Source organism: Colletotrichum jinshuiense, chromosome 2 (assembly GCF_051148585.1).
Source record: "Colletotrichum jinshuiense chromosome 2, complete sequence".
Classification (NCBI taxonomy): domain Eukaryota; kingdom Fungi; phylum Ascomycota; class Sordariomycetes; order Glomerellales; family Glomerellaceae; genus Colletotrichum; species Colletotrichum jinshuiense.
Window position 1 is genome coordinate 2,161,071 of NC_139309.1, and position 21,663 is coordinate 2,182,733.

At 47.8% G+C, this 21,663-nt stretch overlaps 5 protein-coding genes across 5 annotated transcripts; 2 read left to right on the forward strand and 3 right to left on the reverse strand.

Moving 5' to 3' along the window:
* Window positions 1–31: 31 nt before the first annotated feature.
* Window positions 32–1,912, reverse strand: EsH8_II_000592 (uncharacterized protein; the record flags this gene model as incomplete). The annotated part of the gene is made up of 2 exons (XM_083263890.1): window positions 32–1,099; window positions 1,160–1,912. 2 exons carry the CDS (start codon window positions 1,910–1,912, stop codon window positions 32–34), a joined length of 1,821 nt encoding a protein of 606 aa, XP_083121212.1.
* Window positions 1,913–2,885: 973 nt separating this feature from the next.
* EsH8_II_000593 (uncharacterized protein) lies at window positions 2,886–4,961 on the reverse strand (the record flags this gene model as incomplete). Its single annotated transcript, XM_083263891.1, has 7 exons — window positions 2,886–3,007; window positions 3,078–3,480; window positions 3,555–3,678; window positions 3,753–4,171; window positions 4,273–4,422; window positions 4,484–4,606; window positions 4,671–4,961. 7 exons carry the CDS (start codon window positions 4,959–4,961, stop codon window positions 2,886–2,888), a joined length of 1,632 nt encoding a protein of 543 aa, XP_083121213.1.
* Window positions 4,962–5,767: 806 nt separating this feature from the next.
* Window positions 5,768–7,798, forward strand: EsH8_II_000594 (uncharacterized protein; the record flags this gene model as incomplete). Its single annotated transcript, XM_083263892.1, has 7 exons — window positions 5,768–6,091; window positions 6,147–6,242; window positions 6,297–6,416; window positions 6,485–6,607; window positions 6,668–7,023; window positions 7,075–7,215; window positions 7,285–7,798. 7 exons carry the CDS (start codon window positions 5,768–5,770, stop codon window positions 7,796–7,798), a joined length of 1,674 nt encoding a protein of 557 aa, XP_083121214.1.
* A 3,095-nt stretch (window positions 7,799–10,893) lies between these two features.
* Window positions 10,894–11,850, reverse strand: EsH8_II_000595 (uncharacterized protein; the record flags this gene model as incomplete). Its single annotated transcript, XM_083263893.1, has 2 exons — window positions 10,894–11,488; window positions 11,546–11,850. 2 exons carry the CDS (start codon window positions 11,848–11,850, stop codon window positions 10,894–10,896), a joined length of 900 nt encoding a protein of 299 aa, XP_083121215.1.
* A 7,823-nt stretch (window positions 11,851–19,673) lies between these two features.
* EsH8_II_000596 (uncharacterized protein) lies at window positions 19,674–21,539 on the forward strand (the record flags this gene model as incomplete). The annotated part of the gene is made up of 4 exons (XM_083263894.1): window positions 19,674–19,728; window positions 19,931–20,213; window positions 20,275–20,422; window positions 20,484–21,539. The coding sequence occupies 4 exons, from the start codon at window positions 19,674–19,676 to the stop codon at window positions 21,537–21,539; spliced, it is 1,542 nt and encodes a 513-aa protein (XP_083121216.1).
* Between the last annotated feature and the right edge of the window lie 124 nt (window positions 21,540–21,663).

A 21,663-nucleotide genomic window follows, 5' to 3' on the forward strand; every position in this document is an offset into this window, starting at 1 on the left:
TGAGTTCACAATTATTCATGGGTGTTTCTATCTAAAGTCGCGAAACAATGCCAGTATTCAAACCCTTTACCACCTCGGCTCCTGCTCGTTCACCACTGCGTACGGCACCTTCCATATAACCCTTCCACTCACCTGCTGTTTCCGTCCCAGCAAAGTGCAGACTCTTAAAAGGCTCCCTCAAGGCGTCTCCTCCAAGTGTATCAAGGACGCCAGGTGGAAGTGATGTGCAAGGGCATCCCCATCCGGAATACTCATCGTTAACCCACTCGTAGAAAACCATCTGCAAGAATTGCTGGCGAATGTTGCCTACCCCAAACAACTCACTTAGTTGGGCCAATAGAGAATTCTCGCGTTCCGTGGTTGTCGATGATGCCCAGAACTTTCCTGGCTCTCCGGCCATAAAACATGTCAAGACAAACTTGCCATCGACGGGGCTGCTCGTGTCCCGAACAACAGAGGCGGGACCAATGAAAGACTGTGCCAAACCACAAAATCCCCCTTTGGCCCAGAAAGGTGAGCTAAACTCCATCATAGCTTTTGTGTAGTAACCGTAGGTGAGAGAGTCGACCCAAGCCAACTTTGCGGGCGGCAGGCTCGGGGTGAAGGATATCGTCTTGAGTACCGGACCGGGCACTGTAGTGATAACCTTCTTGGCGGCATAGACCACACCGTTGGCTTCTACCTTTACAGAGCCGCTATCACTTTGCATAACTGCCTGAACTGGACTCGACAGGCGAACAGTTCCATCGGGTAAGGAAGCAGCCATTTCCTTGGAGAATACCTGTGTTCCATGGCGAACCCGCAGATATTGCCCACCGTCTTTGCGATCTGATCGCATTTGTAGTAGACCTCCGCCCGATTTGCAATAGTTAAGGAAGTAGAGTGCCGAGATGTCTCGCGGCTCCTGGCCTAACATGGCGCGTGTCCAGACGGTAGCTGTAGCCAATGCAGTATCGTCAGCGCCGCGCGACTTTAGATAAGCTTCGAAAGTCAGGGAGTCTAGGGTCGTGTTCTTCGGTCTGAACACATCCAGGACTTGGCAATCAGCCTCAACCATGTCCCGAATCTGAGCCAGGTGTTCGCGTGTCGAGTCGCTGAACTTTAACAACGTTAGTAAATTTGTTTCAATAGTTTCATGACTCTTGGGATATTTGAATACCTTAGGCAACTCTCCGTATGGAAATGGGGTGCATGTGCCATCAAAGTCTTGTAGGACACAATTCCCATTGGTGTTTTGTTCGATTAATTCCACTCCATACTTCTTAACAAGTTCGTACATTTTCGTCTGATTTGTGTCGTTAATCCAGGCTGCTCCAAGATCGAAATATCCTTTGCCCCCTTCGGGTTCGATCGATTGGCTCCATGTTTTGCCTCCTACGCGATCGCGCGCCTCCAACACCACGCACTCAAGGCCGGTACGGCGTACTTCATGAGCTGCAGCGAGGCCTGCAAGTCCAGCACCGATTATGACGACATCGACGGCTTGCGGAATAGAAGAGAGTCTTGGTGGTACAGGCACTGCCTCCGGGCGAGCGATTACTGCATTGATCTCGAACAGCCAACCGGGAGCTGCAAGCTTCTGGACTGGAACAAGTGTAATCGCGGGCCGATGTCTACCCAAGAAACGTTGAATATGACGAGCATGTTGACGGGTAGTCGCGTCGTAGTCGACGATGAAGAGTGTCAGACTCGCAATGTTTGAGATTCTCGTGCCGGCAGTAATGATTATCTTTCGCAGATTAAGTAGTGCAAGATGGATCTGCGACTCATAGTCTGCAGGAACTTGACCATCTTTGGTGCTGCCGGGCATGCCGGATACGTGCACGAGCGAACCGGCTCGAGTGATCGTTGCCGGGGCATAGTATGCAGTCGTTGTGTTGGACAGGTCTACTGTCTCAACAAGGCGATTCATCTTGGCAAGCAAATAAGTAAGGAACAGCCAAAAGCCAATATCAGTATTCAATGTTCAAGATTTGAAAAATTGAATTGATCGTTATTGCGGCGACTGGTAGTGCTGAAGACGCCGTGAGTTGATGGGAAAACCGGGCATGATTAACTGTTCAGGTTGCTTGTTGGCCGCGACCGCCGTTATTCCAACGCGATACTAGTAAATGTGGTGGTAAATTGTAGGCAAGTCCACTCGTCTGAAAAAGGCATTTGACAGCGATGAAAACACCCTGCTCGGATGCTCACGCAAGCTCGTCTCGAACTTCCCCGTCAATCCGGGCCACCCCGTGCATAGATCGTCTCGACTTTCCATGCCAGCCGGTTACCCCACAGGACCACCTTAACCATCTTCTTGGTTCTGATAAAGAATTTTGAGCGGACGAATAGGATCAGATACAAGTTTTGCGGATAACAGTGCTATCGGCTGTCGGTGACTGGATGGCACAGTTGGATCCCCGCGGCCATGTTATCTACTCAGCCACCGCCGATTCAAGCAGACAGTGATAAGATGGTAGTTATCATACGTCACCGTACTATCAGGTGCAGTGATCAAGTCCATGCCTATCCCTTTGTTGCTGTCATCCTTTTGTGTAATTAGTCCGTCATGCAGCCTTTCGTAATTTGATCTAACTCGCAAATACATCAATTCATTGGCATTCTGTTGTCTTTAATGAATTGATATAAATGGTGATTTGATTCGAAGGAATTCCATTGACATCAAATATCAATCCAAAGCGTTCAGAGTTGGTTTGGTATGGGTAAAACTCACACCAAAATGGTCTTTGCGTGTACATGCCGTAAGGAACTAAAGTTTCAAAGTGGCGCGGCACTATATAATGGCAATAAAAGATTCTTTATCAAATCTGGTAGCTACATAAAGTTTTCTTCTCACAAAATTGACTAAACTGGCACTCTTTTCTCAAGCGCATCCATCAGTCTTAGTTGCAGTTCTTTAAGATTTGGTCTACCAATTTAGCGGCTTGTAGCACTTCCTCATCTTGGAAATGCTTTCCAACAAGTTGTAGACAAATGGGTATCCCATCAAAAAGTTCTGCATCATCTTGAAGTAGGTGTCAGCTAAATTGGCAAACTCACCAGTAGGATAGCTGGAGGGGTTGAAAATTGCTTACAAGCTTCCCATTCCTCCTCATCTTTCTTGTTCCTTGGCTTATAGTCCAATTTAGGCTGGTCAACAACTTTATCAACGTTAATACCGCTCGGGAGAACCACTGCTGGCTGGTCTAGAATATTCCAGATAGCAGTGTAATTCCAATACTTGGCACCGCCTTGCAAAACTCCAGCGCCGACGTACGCAGGGCATAGGATGAAATCTACGCCTTTTTCCTTCATTAGAGCATGATATTGTCTTCTGTAAGTTTCTCTCTCGTAATTCCAGTTCCAGTTCTGGGCGACGGTGAGTGGTTCAGTATTCGAGAAGCTAAAGGCATGGTTAGTGAGAGGTAGTGTTGGCTCGCCACTCTCAGCAAATGTGTCGAGATATGGTTTTGGTCCTTGAGGAAAATACAAAGCGGACTTTTTGATTTGTTAGCCAGACCATCATACACTGTGGACTTCTGCGTGTTGAAATTGCGCTGGTGAATACTTACAACAATGTCCCAGCCACGACCGTGGTCATATGCCTCCCAATCGACCACTCTGATTCCTGAAGCTTTCAATTTTTCTTCTGCGGTTTTGAGTGCTCTTAAAACTGGTGGGTGAGGTTTCACATAACTAAATAAGTCAGTACCGCAACATTCTTTTGCAGTGACCCTTTGTTTTCGGCAGAATGGTGTAGCTGAACTTACCCATCATCAAGCATTATGCCCACCGTAATCTCTTTTTTAAGACTAACTTGTCTCCAAGGAACTGGTACCAACATTGTTTCAGTATCCCAGGGCTCCGCTGAAAGCACCGCCCCCATGAAAAGGTTCAAGTCATCGATGCTTTGGCCTAACGGCCCAACAACTCCTCGAATGCTTTCCTGGCCAGAAGTGATCCCAAAGTTTCCCAGGTTAGGAACACGCAATGCAGTGGGTCGAAGACCATAGCAACCGTTGAAAGCTGCGGGAATGCGTATGCTACCTCCAATATCGGTGCCAACACCAATAACAGAGCATTTTGCCCCAACAGAAACACCCTCGCCTCCTGAAGACCCTCCTGGTGAGAGGAGAAGATTGTGCGGATTCAGCGTTAGACCAGTTATATTGTTATTGCAGTCTAAGTGCTATTAATTGCCACATATGTTAGCGCACTGAATTCACGGCATTACCTAGTGTTTGTCCTGGCTCGGCAAGCTGCTTGAGACGGAGCCTTAGGTTTACATACCATGAGTGACTGGGGTTGATTTGTCCTCACGTGGATAACGGCTCCCGCCTTCTTCAGAATCTGGATCGAAAGAGCATCCTCAAGCGGGACATTCACAATCTTTGAGACAAAACCGGCGTGAGTAATGTGACCTCCCATGCCGATATGCTCCTAATAACTACAGTTTTAGCACATGCATAGTAAACGGTTGTTGCACGCCGGATACACAAACCTTAACAGAAATCGGAATTCCATGGAGCGGGCCAGCCAGCTGTCCAGTGTTGTGAAAGTGCGCATCGAGTTCATCGGCCTTTGCCAAGGCCGCTTCGGCGAGAATCTCGGTTACAAAGTTGGTCTTTCTCAAGGAATCCGATTAGTATTCAGGTCGTTAAACCATTTCAATTTAGAAAAAGGTTTACCATCTGCTGTATGATCGTTGTCCTCTTGAGAAATGCTGTGACGACTTGTCTAACCGACCATTGTCCATTTCTGTATCTTTCCAGTAGGCCAGATGCATCTTGCTCTGTCATTAAAAGCTCCTCGGGTGTCAGGATCCCCGCCTCATATGGGATCCTTTGGACATTTCGACGGGTTTTGGATGGGATTTTGTCTTTGGGGAGTAAATACTGTTTCGGTATAGACTTTTGTTGGATGTCAATGCATATCTGCGCGAGTTCCTTCCAATCCTTCGAAGTTTTTGTGACGGTCATTCTGTAAATACGATTAAAAGCGACTAAGGATAGTAGCAGTGAATCTAAAATTTCCTCACAAGCAATGCGCTGCTCAGAGAGCCTTCACGCTATGTACTCTGTGTATGATCCCCTGTTGCCCGTTTACGGCTCGCTATCAGCTGTAGCTGCCGAGGGACCGAATGGTAGTCTGTTTCCCTATCGCTGTCAACTGCCAAATTGGTTCAAAGGCGGGCCAAGCGGGCCCATCTCTGATACAAGGCTCGTCATCTTTGCATGCTTGTAGGCATCAAAGCTCCGCAATCCGCGGGCTGATGGAGCATATGGAGCTGGATGGAGACCGGGAATCTACCTAGGTTATCCATACATTTGATTGCGGAACCAGGCATGTTCTTCCTTATCTCCACCCCCGGCCTGGCGGACATGAAGCTGCAATTCTCTATTGATGCTTGAGCCTGTTATCAGCGCATTTGGTTTGGTTTCGTCGATGTCCAACGAAAGCGAGGACGATGTCCCAGGTCCATAATTCTTATCTGCGCACCCCTGACGCTCAGCTGCAGCTTATCTGCACACCTAGAAAGGCGCATTTAATTGGCATCGACACTTCGTCTCGGTGAATTGGTCCGCGTATGGTGACACTGCAACTCTTTGACGACGAGTCCAATAAGTAGGAGCCCAAGTCGCACTCTTCAAACCTGAACTTTCAAGTTCCCCATTCTTGTGCGCATCGCTGTTGAATTTGAACGGGACTACCTTCCGAGAATTCAAAATATTCTTCTCTTTGTTTACTAGAATTTACTTAAAACCCCAAAGTTAAGATCGAAAGCATGGTACATCCAAACCATGGCAGTGAAGAAGGAAACAGCCTGCCTCCGGGAACTGTAAGGCTTATTGATGTGGATGGCTCCATTGTCGGGAAGCATGCAGCAGGTGCAGATGAGCAGGATATCGTCCTTGTCCCTCGCCCATCCGATGACCCAGAAGACCCGTTAAACTGGACAATGAAGCGGAAACTTCTGGCAACATCGTGTGTTCTTATGTACACAATCATGATTGCAATTCCTAGCAGTGCAGTATACTCCGTTGTAACTCCAATCAGAGCGGCAACCGGGCTGTCCCTCGCCGATATCAACAATGGCACAGGAATCATGGTGAGTTTGGACTTCTCAAGAGACCGAATTAGTCGCTGACAAACTGAAATGATAGTTTCTGTTCTACGGCTGGGGTTGTCTGATCTGGCAGCCGCTTGCTCTTCAGTACGGCAAAAGACCTGCTTACCTTGCGTCATTGATTGCGAACATCGTATGTGTGAAGAGTCCGTCAAGTTCGAATGGCTCTTAACTTTATCCATCCTAGGTGATTCTTGCCACAGCGCCGATGTGCACAACGAAGCATACGTACCTGGCAAGCCGTATCTTGCTTGGCCTCTTTGGGGCACCAGTTGAATCTCTCTGCGAAATATCAATAACTGATATTGTAAGGTTACCTTGAATTCTAGGCTGCTTCTCTGTCGCTTTAGATTATGCTGAGCTAACTGAAAATAGTGGTTTGCGCACCAACGGCCTAAGTATCTTGCCTTGTATGGCTGGGGTCTATCGATGACGGGCAAGCTTGCACCAATGCTTTCCGGCTTTATCAACGTTGGCATGGGTTGGAAATGGACTTTGGTGAGTGTTTTCAGCAGCTCTTCCGCCTGTAGGTTGCAGATTCTGACCCGAATATTACAGTGGTGGTGTTCTATCTTCAACGGCATTGCCCTTGTGTACTGCTTCCTATTCATGGAAGAAACCAACTATGATCGAGCTGCTAGACCAGCTGAGGAGGCCTCTACTGCGACTTCTGAATCTGCAACAGCAGAACTGCCCAATGGCAGTGAAGTCGATGAAAAATTTTCACAGAAGACTGGCGAACAGAAAGAACCAAGCACTACGCCTGTTGACAGTGAAACAGGGCAGGTTCTGTATCCCCGAAAGACTTACATCCAAAAACTTGGCATCAAGGATAAATCTAGACCCAACCGGATGCTTGATATTGCACTAGGTGGCCTCAGGGGATTCACATACCCCTCAGTTCTTTATGCTGGGTAGGAAGCGTGCAAACTTTACAATCGGTACGACCGCTAATTAAATTTTAGCTTGATGTATGGCGCCAACAACTTGGTATGGTCGGGTGTCCAAAATGCCACAGCTGGCACCGTCTATACTACGATGTACGGTTTCTCCACAGCTGGCGTGGCTGCCGCATATGCTGGTGGACTACTGGGCACTCTTGTCGGGTATGTTTTCTTACAATCAAAAGACTGAAACCTTGGTTATGTGTTAGCTGACCACCATCTTCTGATTAGGGGTTACTACTGTGGCAAGGTCGGCCGAATTCTGACAATTCGGCTTGCGCGCCGCAATAACGGCATCTCCGAGGCAGAACATTCATTGTGGCTATTCGCAGCTTCAATGTTTCTGGTACCATTCAGCATGATTCTTTATGGCTTAGGTGTAACCTACCATATCCATTGGATTGGTCTGGTTATCTCCCAATTCACACTTGCCATCAACAACGCACTTGCTGTTGCCGGGTCCCTTGGGTATGCCATCGCTTCATACCCGCAGCTCAGCGGTGACATGATCACCACATGCGTGATAATCCGTAATACGATGAGTTTTGCGATCAACTACGGCATTACACCATGGTTGAATCACATGGGGTATCGTGATACCTATATCATTGTGGGAGTGATTGGGTTCGTGTGGAATGCAAGCATATTTCTAGCGACTAGATATGGAAGACGGCTCAGAGAGAGAAGCGCGCAAAGATACTGGGGGCATGTGGCGAAAGCCCATGCGAAGGGATTGAGCCACTGAGCCTTTACGTAGTTAAGAGCGAAATTTGTCGGCGTGAGTAAAGAGTGCAGACTCTGGACTACGACATGTTTTATAGAATTAATCACTTTCGTATTTATCACGCCCAGGTTATTGTGAACTGCATGCCAAGTATAACAGCAATGGTATAACACAATACCTAAATTCCCGTATGGATTTACGAGCAGGTCCATGGCACAACACCATTAGACTAATGGTCCCCACATCCATTTGGTTGGATAAAACTCGAAGACGTCAAGTGAATAAGACACGTAAGGATCTAATGTGATTAAATGACTATTAGCATCATTCAAGTCAAAGTAGGAACAACCCCAATTACATATTTTCGAGACTTTTCCCGTTACGTCTGAGGTCATAGCTATCACGACTTTCGACTTGACTACCTTGAAGACGCAAGTCACAGCAGGCTAGATGTGTTCTTGATTCATTAGAAGCTCGTGATGGTCCCAATCAAATGTAGCCAACGAAGAACACTTGACCCACTTCTGGCGCCAGATTATTGTCGAAAGTCTATTTCCTTCCGGTAGTAGGAGGGCCTAATAGTTCGTCCCTCCCGTGGTCCAGACGGATTATGGATTAAAAATTTGGCTATTTTGGGACTTGTTCTTGAGGAAACAGGACTGGAAAAGGGCCAATACAGCCGTATTGGTTTCTTTTATTTTGACTTTGATGGAGACGAGGGAGACAACTACCATCCATTCATGGAGCTCTTGGAGGCTTCTGGAGCGCAAGTTGCTGAGACATCTTGCGCAGAGGTACTAGCCGATGAGGAGTACTCGGACCAGAGGTTTCTTGTTCATATAATCTAGACGCGGCCGACACTCTTTAATATTTAATCCGCGGCGACAACTAAGACAGTCAATGATACAACAATGGCTGGGACATGTTCCTAAAGCGGTAAGATTGCCCGGCGGTAGTGCGCGGCTTTTCCGTTGGAGCTACAGCCCGGACGTCATGGGGGCGACGAATGGCCCTGGCACCCGCCCCACCCCCACGGGGTGACGAGACCAGCCACCGCACCTGAAACGACCTATAATCAACCACATTCAACTCCATCACGTCCTCTGCAAAAGCATCTATCGTCCTTTCTTAGCATTGCATCCACTACCGAGTTTCATGGTTATCAAGATCGACTATCTTGTGCTACATCATTAAATGCCGTCCCCCTCCCCACCGTCTGCATCTCTCGATGTCACGGAGACAGAGCCTTTACTGAATCCAGCAGTTGGAGAAAATGAAGGCGACAGCATTGTATCATTTCGCAATGCAGCAACCGACGATACCGGGCCCTGTGCAGCTTTGAATGACAATGGAGAAACTCAGGACGAGATAGCGTTCAGAATGGCAGCAGCCGCCTGTTCATTCGTTGTTTTGGGGCTTTTCGTATCTACCATCGGTGTGACGATGCCGCACCTCCAAAAATACTACCAGCTGACCGACATACACGTGTCGGCAATCTTTCTTGTTGGGCCAGTGGGATATTGTCTTGCATCGCTACTTAGCAACCGCGTTCATACAAATTTCGGTCAAAGAGGAATTGCCCTCATCGGTCCAGCATGCCACCTTCTTTGCGCCATCACAGGTGCCTTTCATCCACCTTTCCCATTATTTCTCGTCGCGGTCGCTGTAGGTTCTTTCGGTATGGGCCTTTTGGATGGATCGTGGTGTGCCTGGGTCGCTGGTCAGAAGAACGCGAATACCTTGTCAGGCTTGTTGCACGGCTCGTTCTCGACAGGTGCAGCTATCTGCCCATATCTTGCTGGCATATTGTTCTCCGCAAATAGTGGGCTATGGTATCAGTGGTACTACGCGCTGGTACGTCTGGAGCATACCATATACAAGGAAGTTGGCTGGCTGACCATATTTTGCTGCAGGCTGCTGCATCGGCTTTGGAAGTTGTAGTTTTGTTTCTGGCGTTTCGGCATCAGGATTCGGCAAAGTACCACGCAAGCAAGGCAAAGCAACGCAATCCAGATGAACAAGTAAACCAACAAGCTATCTTTCGATATGGCGCAACTTGGGTCTACGCCGCTTATCTCTTGGTGGATGTCGGTGCTGAGTCCACAATATCGGGCTGGGTCGTAGCATATATGTTGCGTGTCCGCCATGGCAGTACCTACGCCTCCAGCATTTGCTCCTCAGGATTCTGGGCAGGCATGGCAGTCGGACGGTTAGCATTGGGTTTTGTGACAGACAGGCTTGGAGTGAGATATGCAGTAGTCATTTACCTCCTCCTTGGGCCTGTTCTTGTCTTGCTATTCATGCTCGTTCGAGTCTTGTGGGTTTCGATGCTTTCCATGACCTTACTCGGGTTCATCATGGGGCCTCTTTTCCCATCGTCTATTGTTCAACTCGTTCATTTCTTACCAAAGGAGCTTCACGTTGGCGCGGTCTCATTCGTGGCCTCGATTGGTCAAGTTGGTGGTGCCATACTCCCTTATCTGTTGGGGGCCATAACTCAAGTGGCAGGTCTTTGGGTATTTCCCTATATGCTTCTGTCGCAGTTTGTTGCTATGCTTCTTATTTGGGGGGTTTCGCTGAGATTATCAGTGAAGACTGACTGAAAATTCTGTTAGCATGCACCTTGATAGATAACAAGTTTTCACCACCGTTTGCCTACCATTAATCATTAGAAAATAGGCGGGGAGATGCTCAAGCCATAAGATGAAAAAGACAGAATAAATTGACTTTAGGAAAAACTATCGCTTAAATAGCACGCAACCTTTTGTACACTCTATATGCCGAAAGAGTTAGAAGCATACAAATAACCGGAGCAAACAAGTCTGGCAGAACCGCCCATTGCACTCAATCATCACCAGATGAATTCGGCATCCTATATCAGCCTGGGCCCGTGTCCTGCACGTCATGACTAGCTCACTAGTCCCTGTTGTCGCCTACAGCGACCTCCCAGGCTCTGGCACCTTTCCTCGATCGGGTTCGTCCTCCGAGTCGAAACCTTCCGGTCTGGGATGAGTTGTCCTAGGGGCTCTGTCGTCAGTTTCCTGACCATTTTTTCGCTGCGCAATGCAATGGAAATATATCGCGGAAAGCCCCAAAGAAAAGAACGACGGAGCGTTTTAGACCAAGCCCAGCTTCGATCTGGCGATGTCGTCCCTGCTCCAGTCCCGAGACAAAGGAATGTTGTCGCTCACAGAATTGTTGTTGCCTTCGATATCGGAAGGGGAAAGTTCTACCTGAACTGTCTTGGGAAGATCGGCACTCATACCGAGCCAGCCGCCTCCGAGCATGGCAATGGTGACGCCAAGTTGCGTGCCAAAGAGCAGAACAAGCTTCGTTGCGAAAGTGCCCATTACGGGATCCAGGCTGGGAATTCGGTTGAAGGAGTATGTTGTGGTGTAGGCCAGGTGGATCAGGTGGAACGGCATTCCGATAACGGTAGCTCTGAGCATGAGCATGGCAGGGCGGCAGTTGGGGCTGGATGCGGATTGAATGCGCTTGAATGTGGGCCACATCCAGAAGCAGACAGCAAACATAACGAAGAGTTGCAGGCAGTTTCCGATCTGGTTCAAGTTTTCGTTTATAACGCCGCCAGAGTGGCTTGGTGCTCCTCCGTATGTGGACATGCCGATGCCCGCAGTGTTGCAAAGATGAGTAGCTCCCAAGATAATCTTTTCGGTCCAACGCTTCGGGGGTGCTGGGAGAATGATGTTGCTGCACAATTAAACTGATTAGTCTCTGCATCTCTCAACCATTAAGTTGATATCTTACGCTTCGTAAACGATGCCAATCAGTGTAAGTGATAAGCATGCCAAGCTTCCAGCACTCGTCATAATGTTGAACTGGTTCGGAAGTAAAGGTTCATCTTTCTTGATGACGATGTAGATGTCGGCAATGAATCTCATGAAGAAGTGAGAGACAAATATCGGCCAGCAAACCATGCCCTTCTTCCCATGTTTCCATGTGATCCACACCGCTAGTGGAAACAGAAGACCGTAAATCGCTATTTCGGCAATGGCAAGATTAACCACTTCGCTGGAGACCGGCGGAAAGCTGACGGGGGATTGTTCAGCCATGTTGGAAAATATATATTGTTGTCGAGTTTCGAAAAAAGCGAATTCGTGTTTCGAGATCTTGAACTTGGTGTTGCGCTAGTTTTTATATTGTAGCATCGACTGATGGAGTCACACGTTAGGGGTATTTCGATCGCTGCGGATGGAATTGAGAGTGTCGTCGACTTGATGTGATGTTGACTGCTGTAAATGCAATTATTTGATGCGTCGATAGAGGACTATTAAAGAAAACATCGATGTCCTGATCGAGTCATTTGTCATGACGACGTTTGAGCTTAAAACAAGATCTGCCCGCACAAGTCGAGCATATCACTGTGATGGCAATACATTCGTTCGTATTTGGTGTATTGCACTGCCTAGGGACGGCCCTCTGAACCACGCCCCGTACCGCGAGACCGAGACCGAGACCGATACCCAAATTAACGTCCTTGCGCCGTTACGCAGCACGGGAAACCCCGAGTGGGGCGTCTGGCATTGACACCGCTGGAGATCCAATGAACGGCTGCCGGCAGCCTCTATCCGGATCGTTGTGCCGGGGTCGCCCTAGCAAATGGCAATTGATCTACCGTCTCTCGAGTGTGAATAGTGAGACTAGGCGTTTCACGACCAGTTGTCTTTCAGTCTGCCTTGCCTTACGACGATCTGCCCTACAGCAAACTAGCGGAGAATTTTATCTGAAGCCAAGCCACTCGTCCAATCTACGTGAACCGGCCTACCCAGTCAATGCCACCCATTCCGACAAGTGTGGGGGATCTTTGAGGCTTCAGATCGACACTAGGATAGCAAATACCGATGTGGGCCACTAATTAAGGAGCTTTTGAGCGACTCGAAAAGCTGGCAGAGTTTACATCAAAACAGATCGGAGGCTCGGTTTCGAAAACTGGATCAAGCTGGCATACTCAGCTAGTTCTGAGCTCCTACCAATGCTTCGCCCTCGTTCAGATGGGGCGCAACCAACTGCGGATACGATTGTGTTTATTTGGCCCGTAATACTATTTCTACCCATATACACACCTATAGCTAAATAATTTGATTGTGAAATCTCTTTCACGGCACTTTTTTGCCGCTGAAATTAACTTACGTTCATCGGAGGCATCACTTGTGTACAATCCTCATCAATTGTCTTAACATCACAAAACAGCACCCAAGGTAGGGTGCCGATTCTAAATAAATAAAAGGTATTACAGAACGTGCGTCCTGGACAGTGCGCAATAGTCCAGCTGTTTGTTAAAGCCTTGAGGCTCGCTCTCGCCGTCCCATTTGATGATACTTGAAGCAGCACAGACCCTTCATCCCGTGTTTTGTCGTTGAACTATATGTAGACAGCTGCATTTGAAGCACGTCTGACAAGAGGTGAATTTGGCAGGCCGCCTCGCTTTCGCTGTTGCCGTGGGGAACCAGGATGTATCTTGCGCTGCCACGCTGGGACCACATATGCAGAGTAAAACCGCGCTGGCCACGATTCTAGCCTGTTTTATCTCCTTTGAGTGGCTGTGTTGACAAAACACCAAAACTCTGGGTGCCGTTTATCCAGTTTTGTGATTGAACCTGACATGACTGGCATTCAATTGCTTGGTCTCGATTAGATGTTTCTCACGATACCGATCAAAAACAGCGAGAGCGAATTTCTGGGGACAATGGACAACGCTTTGGGGGTGGCGCATCGTATTTTTGCCAATAAGTCGCGACTGGAACCGTTACATTTCGGCCAATTCACATGAATCAGCATAGCTTACACAGATACATGACCCCTGGCCGAACTCAAATTGATGCCAAGACGTAACAGCAGTCTGCAAGTGACTCTGGGAAGCTCAGGCGGCCAATTATGATTATGAAAAGCACACACAATTTTACCCAAAACAAGCAAATACTGCTCAACGTGAATTTCTTGGTTTCTGTGTTCTTGTAATCTTTCTACGTACCTAACTATGATAGCTTCGCAGCAAGAAGCCCCTGGCTGAACAGGAGATCTCGAGAGGGGGCAAACGATCATTGCCGTCCATAAGTCCAGCTCTGGATGGGTCACTCACTGGCCTATCAAATATTTTTCAAATATGTGGATTGAGATCGACCTGCTAATAGCCAACTTTTCATTGTCGATCATTCAAGTGGAAAGCGGCTCAAGGTGGCGAGATCAGATGATAGGGTGGGAATCCTAAGAATCGGTGTGCGCCCACAACTATACTCAGCACCTTCGTTCCCGCCCATCTAGGCATCGAACGTATTTATTGCATCTTCAAAGACTGCATCATAAAATATTTGAGCTTTACTCCTGAATTGTTCTAATGTTTTTCAATCCACTCCATTAACTGATGAAGCATGTTCTGCCGCAACAAAGAACAAGAATATGAAGCGGCATAGCGACAAGAGCGGCCTAGATTAATGATGCCTATACAGCAACCCATCGGCAAAGTCTTACAGCCACTGCTGTCGAGCCACTGTTAGGCTTAGAAACATAACGTGTGGCAAAACATGCCGTTACATTAGGGTATCGAATGGCTCGTCCCAGCAAAAGATATCAATCGACTGACGAACCTTTGTCTGTTTGTTAACAGAACCCCATGACTACCTCTTAGGCTATGATATTGTAACCGATCTGTCTTGTTATTAGCCAGCGTAGTCAGCCTCCTTTTGCCGAGCCTGAATAGCTAGTGTTCGATTTTGATTAAACAAAGCTAAATTAATTGAAATAAGAATAGATTTTCTCCTTATCATGAAGCTGCGGTGTGATTTATGCATCAAAATCAACCTAGCGCATATAAGAGTTTCTCTGCTAGTGTGCGAAAAGTGTTCAATACTTCTATATCCCAGCGTATACTGGGCCAAAGGCTTGGGAATCTTCCATGTCTGTACTCTTGAATTAGGGGGTTACCGTAAATTTCAGGCAATATTATCGTACAACATCTTTTGTTGCAGTCTAAGTCCCATTTGCAGGTTGCCTTTATCTCTCATGCTGCCAAGTCGACTTCAACCCGACCCAGAATCGGCCATCCAACCTGCAAATTTCGGCATCGAAGTCAAAAACCTGTCAGCTTATGATCACGATGCAATGTGCGCAGAAAATCAACCCAAAAATCAGTCTGGATTTGATTTCCTGATGCTGCCAGTGCAGCATGCATTGCTTCATCAGCGTGCATCTGCATATCTACAGTTATCAGGCCTAATAAAAGGTTTTCGGATCCCCCAGATACCACGTCACCCATAGGTCGCAATCAGTTTACGAATCAACCTGCTGTAAAAATGGAGTCTAACGAGCCTAACCAAGTCTAATGTGATCGGTGCCGAGCCTTGGAGGTCAAGCTACTTGCCGATGCTGCCGAGTCCATCCACGTCATCACTGCCAATTTCCAGTGCTTGGAACGCGCCGCCTCCGCTAACTGTGGACTCTGCAGTCTAATTCGTCAACGTTTGATTTATGGTACCCATTCAGACGTCAATGACCTGCAAAAGAGCATCCTCGAAGTCAAACTGACTGCAACCCTGGAGTCACTGATGGTGAACTGGCCACTTCCAGCTGACGACGCTATCATACTATGGCCCAGGCTCGCGTCATATCTTTCCGGCCGCACAGAATACGATGGCGACGAGTCAGAGGCGACCATTGCCAAGAATACCGAGGCTGTTAGAGAGGTGTCCATTCACACCATTCAATCCAAATAAGGTATCGGTGCGTTTGCAGCGATAGCAAGATAGTGGATCTCGGATTGTCTAGGAACTCATGCAACTTGCTGACTCCCTTTGGGGCTGCAATACCCCCACCCTGTCACAAACGCGATGCCCCTGTTCTTCCAACTCGGGTCATCGACGTTGGCGAGGGTCCAGGGCCAGCCCCCCTCCCCCCCCCCCCCCCCCCCCCCCCGTTTTCGTCCGCGGAACCGAGGCGCCTCGAGCAGAGTACTTCGCCCATAAATTACTGCTGAGGCTCTGGTTCGTACCCCACACGGATGGCCAAACACACCCTTGAGGACATACAGACGTCAATAGACATACACTGTCTCCCCAGGGCTGGCTACACGAGATGCTATCATCTTTACGAAGACAGCAGAGCTCACTCGATACCTGTAGTTTGATGCCCTCTGTATTATTCAAACAGATGGTGGCATGGGAGGCGTCAAAGCATCGAGGATGATCAGCAACACAAAGCAGACTGGCAAAGAATTGTAGCATTAGGTGAATACTACCATAATTCTCTTTGCACCTTGGCAGCGCCCGGCGCCCCTGTTCAACAGAAGCTCTCTTCTCCTCTCGATCAGAGCTTGACTCCCCAGTGAATTCGTATAGAGCCAAGCACTTCAACCCTTCCGGAATATCGCGCGACTTAACCATTGAGCCTAACCCTCCATCTTGATATGATCTTGTTGCATACGCCCCGCTTTTGTTGCGAGGTTAGACACTGCATGAGCGCGCTATGTCAATGAGGGTCCCTCATCGTACCAGAGGCTGCGTGCTGTGGGAGTGTTGCGAGCTATAGGCTTCAGAATATTGCTCGAGGGTCTTCAAGATGATGACCAGACCCATGATAAATACGAAGAATACATCATGAATATTCGAACGTTGATACAGAGTGATGACATAAATATCACTGGAACTTGATGGTTTCATCTAGTTAGCTCGTACTCCCGTTCGCGCTTCACTTTCTACTCTGATAAGCTTGCCGCACTCTCGGGCTTGGCTCGGCGCATCCAGGATTATTCTGAGCGACGTTACATAGACAGACTGTGGGAAGGGACAGTCCAAAATGGAATCTTACGGTACGGTCAACTTTAATGAACAATAGAGAATCAGGTATTCAACAAGACGTGTGCTGCACTGTCCTGGTCTTGGGTTCCTGTGGGTCGACCCATTGGCCGCTCAAGAAACCAATCAATTTCACTGGAACATTCCGCTTGAAGCCATCAAGTTGGCAATTGATGGGGTTGGGCCGGACCTCACAGGCCCAGTTACTCAATGGAGGCTACGGATAAGAGGCTAACTTGCCAAGCTGCATATGTCGGTTGATTGGTGGCAAAATTGGTATGATAAGCGGGCGTTGAACCTCTTTGGGCTCTACCCCAAAGATAGCGATTCTGTACAACCAACCATACGGCTTTATTCTGTCGATTTATCGCAGGTCGACAGGGCAAACTTGGCATCATTCGACACTTTTTGTTGTTTGTTGCTTTTGAGCCCGGCCCAAGCGGCAAGGAAAGTTATTTTTACGGGGCAATTCCATTACTAGCAATTTGAAAGTCTCGAGATAGAGTCAGTGGGTAAACCAGGCTCGGGTTTGTGATCAAATTCCAGTGATATATGAGTTCCGCCAGCGAAGCTATGGTTGACATTATATAACAAATCCAGTCGTTGAAGAAACGTTGCTACAGCTCTTGCTGCTATTTATTCACTACAAACCACGGCTGAAATTATTTGTCAAATTACAATATCCATACTAATAGCAGCAATCGAGTCAGCCCTATGCTATTGGTTGTCAAAAGAGCGCTGAGCAAAGAAGTCGACTTAGACCCAACTCATCTCATGAACGCTGCTGTTGCTACCACTGTCACAGCCGATAAGACAAGGAATATGTTTCACGGAGCCAGAGATTCTACGCCCGTCACTAGTTACTTGACCTTACTTGACTTGGGAACGCGATGAATGACCTGATGGATGGATGCAAAACATCACAACACACCCAACAACTATTACTCACCGTAAGTTCTGCCTTTTATAAAGTGACCTCCTATCTACAGAGCAACAAACATATCAGTCATTTGTTAGAAAGAAGCCTGATCAAGCCTATTCTGAACAAAAAATCATACTTTCCTGAGCAGTACGGACAGAATCGAGTGTTTGACTCGTTACTCAGTGGTCACCTCCGCTTCAGATGTACGTAGGAACAAGTGAATCGGTAGAAAGTCTCAGTGTTACGCAAAGAAAGTAGTGTTAGTGGTGTGTTTGTTTGACAATTTCTGAAAGGCGTAATCTGCTCTGACTAGACCTAAATGCATGCTAATTACTGAGAAGATATCAGAACGATTAATGTAGTCAGGGGTAAAATGGCCCTTCTGCTTACAGTGCTCACTGCTAAATGGTTGAGCCCCGTTCTATTGCAACACTTGAATAGATCAGCTACCAGGTAAATCTCAGGCTGGCTTTTTCTTTGGTCAGCACATGCAAACAATCCTTCAAAGGTGGTACTGCACAGACCCACACGCAGATCGCAAACCCGCCAGTATTCCAAAAGGGCATTCATCAGATCCTCCTCTCTGGTTGTCATGGCCTCAAGCTCGCGCCTCGGCGCCTTGGAGTCTGTTCGTGGGTCATTCTGTTGCATATACTTCTTTAAGAAGTCATGAAATTTCTGAAAACAGCTACTCGCGCGCCACATTGCGTCATATCGCCTCGGTGTGATCGTGACATACATTAATCGTACAACTCTAAGGCGGTCTGGCTGTCTTGTCTCGGTTGGTTTGCAACTATCTTATGTAAATTTGAGATGAGTATCTTTAATCTGCTGAAAACAGAATATGTCCGACTCATAGCTATCCGGTAGAATCCCCTTGTCTTTCTTGCCCTGTGTTGCTCGGGGAAGCTGACTATATTATAAATAGTAGGCCAGTCCTTCATTCCAACTTTGTCCTACCTGATATGAGATACCTCTATGCTATATAAAGATATTCGCCAGTTGAATAAAGCAACGTAACAAACTTTTTTCCGTCGATTACCCTTTAACAAATTTTCAAATCTCAGTTACCAGGTCTCCAAGCGTGCCTCCATTCCATTCTATATCCAACCAGGATGCAATTCAACCGACCAATATCTAGTCGACATATAGCATGACGTGATCACCCACAATTCCACAATGCTCAGAAATCGTTAGTATCACCTGCGGCGTTGTGGGAGGTTCCGGATCACCTATGTCAAGACCCTTCAGCCGCTCCCCTAGTGCAAATCGGCGAAATTGCAAAAGAGCATCTTTCGTCTGCTAGCTTGCTCATTCGTTGGGTGCATTGCCAACGATGCTCAATTATCTGACTGCATAAATCCAGCCATTCTGCGGAGCAAGAACCGAACGTGGACACGCCATTACGGCTAGGGGACTTCGGGGGAGGGTCGCCAGTGCAGAAGCCTTACCACATATGATACGACGTACCCAGTACAGCATTTTTCTGCAGCTCAAACACGTTTTAAATCAATTTCTCGTCAAAAAATTTCGCGTGGTGGCTGACGTGAGCACCTCATGACTTCGTTGACACGTCTGTTAGTACGTCAGAATTGGGAGGATTTTGCAATCATGAAATCTAGCCGAACGAATATCTCAACGCACCCAATCATTATCCCGAGGCTTCTTCCCGCTTATCTTGTTGCTCCATCCTTGGCTGCAGAAATGAAAATGAGGCACAATGCTGAGATTCGATCTTGGAGCACATCATTTTCCACATTGTTGTTAGCAAATCGCTCTCCCTACCAGTTTCGGGCATATTATTTGTGTCTCCTACGACGAGCTCATGTTGTAAGTGGTCAATGCCCAAAATGTATCTAAAACAGTTTGCTGATTTTGGGGTGTGACTGGGGTTATTTTATACGAGGAGCAAACAAACTGCGCCGCACAGGAGTCCGATGATGGCCGAATGCCCACCCCTTTCTTAAGCGTGACATAGGACTGATCAGGCTCCAGCTCACTAGTCTGATTGAAGAATATCAGCTCAGCCGCTCACTATGAGGATAAATCTTTACAGTGAATCTCTTTATATCTTGGTCTTGCCGCATTTTGCTTTGTCTCCAGAAGCTTCTGTTTTCAACGTCTGTTTCCCAATAGAGATCGCAGCGAAGCGAATTCTCAATAAGCAATGGAGCCAGAACCGAAGTACAATCTTGCAAGCGACTTTGAGCAAAATAGCTCACGTACGGGCAGCATTCTTCCGGAAAACCGAGAAGAAAACGATGCCGTCTCCCAACACAAGCATCCGAGAGAAGGCTGGGCAGCTTGGAGGTGGCCGTGTGTTCAATTGGCCTTCATTCTTGGCGGAATACTCCTGGGTAATTAGCCGGCTCTGAGCGACTTTCAACCGACCATCCCTGAACTAACAATACTACCTACTTTTAGGCTACGACATCAGCAACGTCGCGAACATTCAACCTCCGATTTATAAAGCTTTCGGGCAGGTTCACCTTCTACCGTGGGTTGCCACAGGTTATGCCGCCGCGCAGGTGTGCATGGTCCCGCTTGTTCGAAAGCTTGCTGCTCTTGGCAACGTAAAGCTGCAGATAGTTCTGTACATTTTGATCTTTATCATCGGTGCCGCAGTTTCTGGGTCGGCGAGCGGTATTAACTCTCTCATCATCGGCCGGGCCGTTTCAGGCATCGGGGGGTCTGGAATCTACCAATTGTATGTAACTGGTCAAAAGTTTGCCGATGTCTCTCCTCACCTTTCTAACAACGCACAACAGATGCATATTCATCAATGTCCTCTTTACAACTCCAAACGAGCTCCCTCGTCTTCAAGGTCTTATAGCAGCAGCTTGGGCAGTTGGGCTTACGTTAGGTCCAGTCGTGGGAGGAGCTTTCGCTGAAAATCCTCATGCTACTTGGAGATGGGTATGTAACAACGTGACTGTATCGAAACTTGCTCAATGCTAACTAGTGAACTAACTCCCAGGCCATGTACCTCAATCTCCCAATCCTTGCTGTCGTCGTCATACTCCTCTCGGTCGCCTTACCCAACATCCGCTTAGCGGATGAAGCTCCCATCATTGCCGGCTTACTCGCCATTGACTGGACAGGTGTTGTCTTACACATTGTTGGGTTCATTCTGCTGTGCTCCTCGCTTATCTTCAGTGGCTCTACGTGGGCATGGTCCTCAAATTCGGCCATAGTGGCATGGGTGTTCGTGGGCGTCATCTATGCCGTTTACGTTTTACAGCAATATTTCTGTCTGTTTACCAACGAAGAGCACCGTAATATCCCTGCAGATCTTCTCAAGAGCCGAACTATTGCTCTCGTCGGCATGGCGACATGCGCCGCCGGAAGTTGCTACGGCGTTGCTCTATATTACACCCCATTGTTCTTTGCATTCACCAAAGGGCTAGAGCCTGTTGCTGCGGCTGTGCGGCTTTTGCCATTTATTTTCACTTTTATCGTATTTACGATCGTCACGGCGGGCCTCATTCCTGTCATTGGAAGATACGCCCCATTTTATGTTTCCGGTGGTGCATTAGCTATCATCGGTGCCGGACTTCAGGCACAACTCACAGCTCAGACATCAGAGGCTAGGATAATGGGCGTCAGCACCCTTATGGGAGCGGGAACTGGTTGCATGTGGCAGACTGGGGTTGCCGTCATGGCACAAAGTGTGCCTGCGAATCGGCGCTTCGATGCCACTGCTCTCTTCATCATGTTGCAACTCAGTGGCATCTCTATAACTCTGTCGTTGGCCGGTTGCATTTTTCAAAACCTTGGGTTCAACCGCCTCCAAGGATCACTTGCGGGGCTGGGCTATAGCGAACATGACATTCGGGAAGCACTGGCTGGACTTGACTCCAAGATCTGGGCTGACGCTGATCCTCGAGTAGTCGCGATTGCGGTCCAAGATGTCGCAAGTGTTATCGCAGATATGCACTATGTGGTCATAGCATCGGGAGCTGTATCATTCGCCTGTGGTTGCCTCATGAAGTGGGAAAAGTTGACTTTTGGGAAAGTCAAGGCAGCCAATTGAAACGTAATCTACAAGGTTTCAGATGGAATAGAATTTGTATGTGTGGTACTAGCCAGGGAAAAGTGCTGTAGGAATATTGTAAAGTTATATTGGTCGGGCCTATAAACCGGTGTCACTGGGGAGA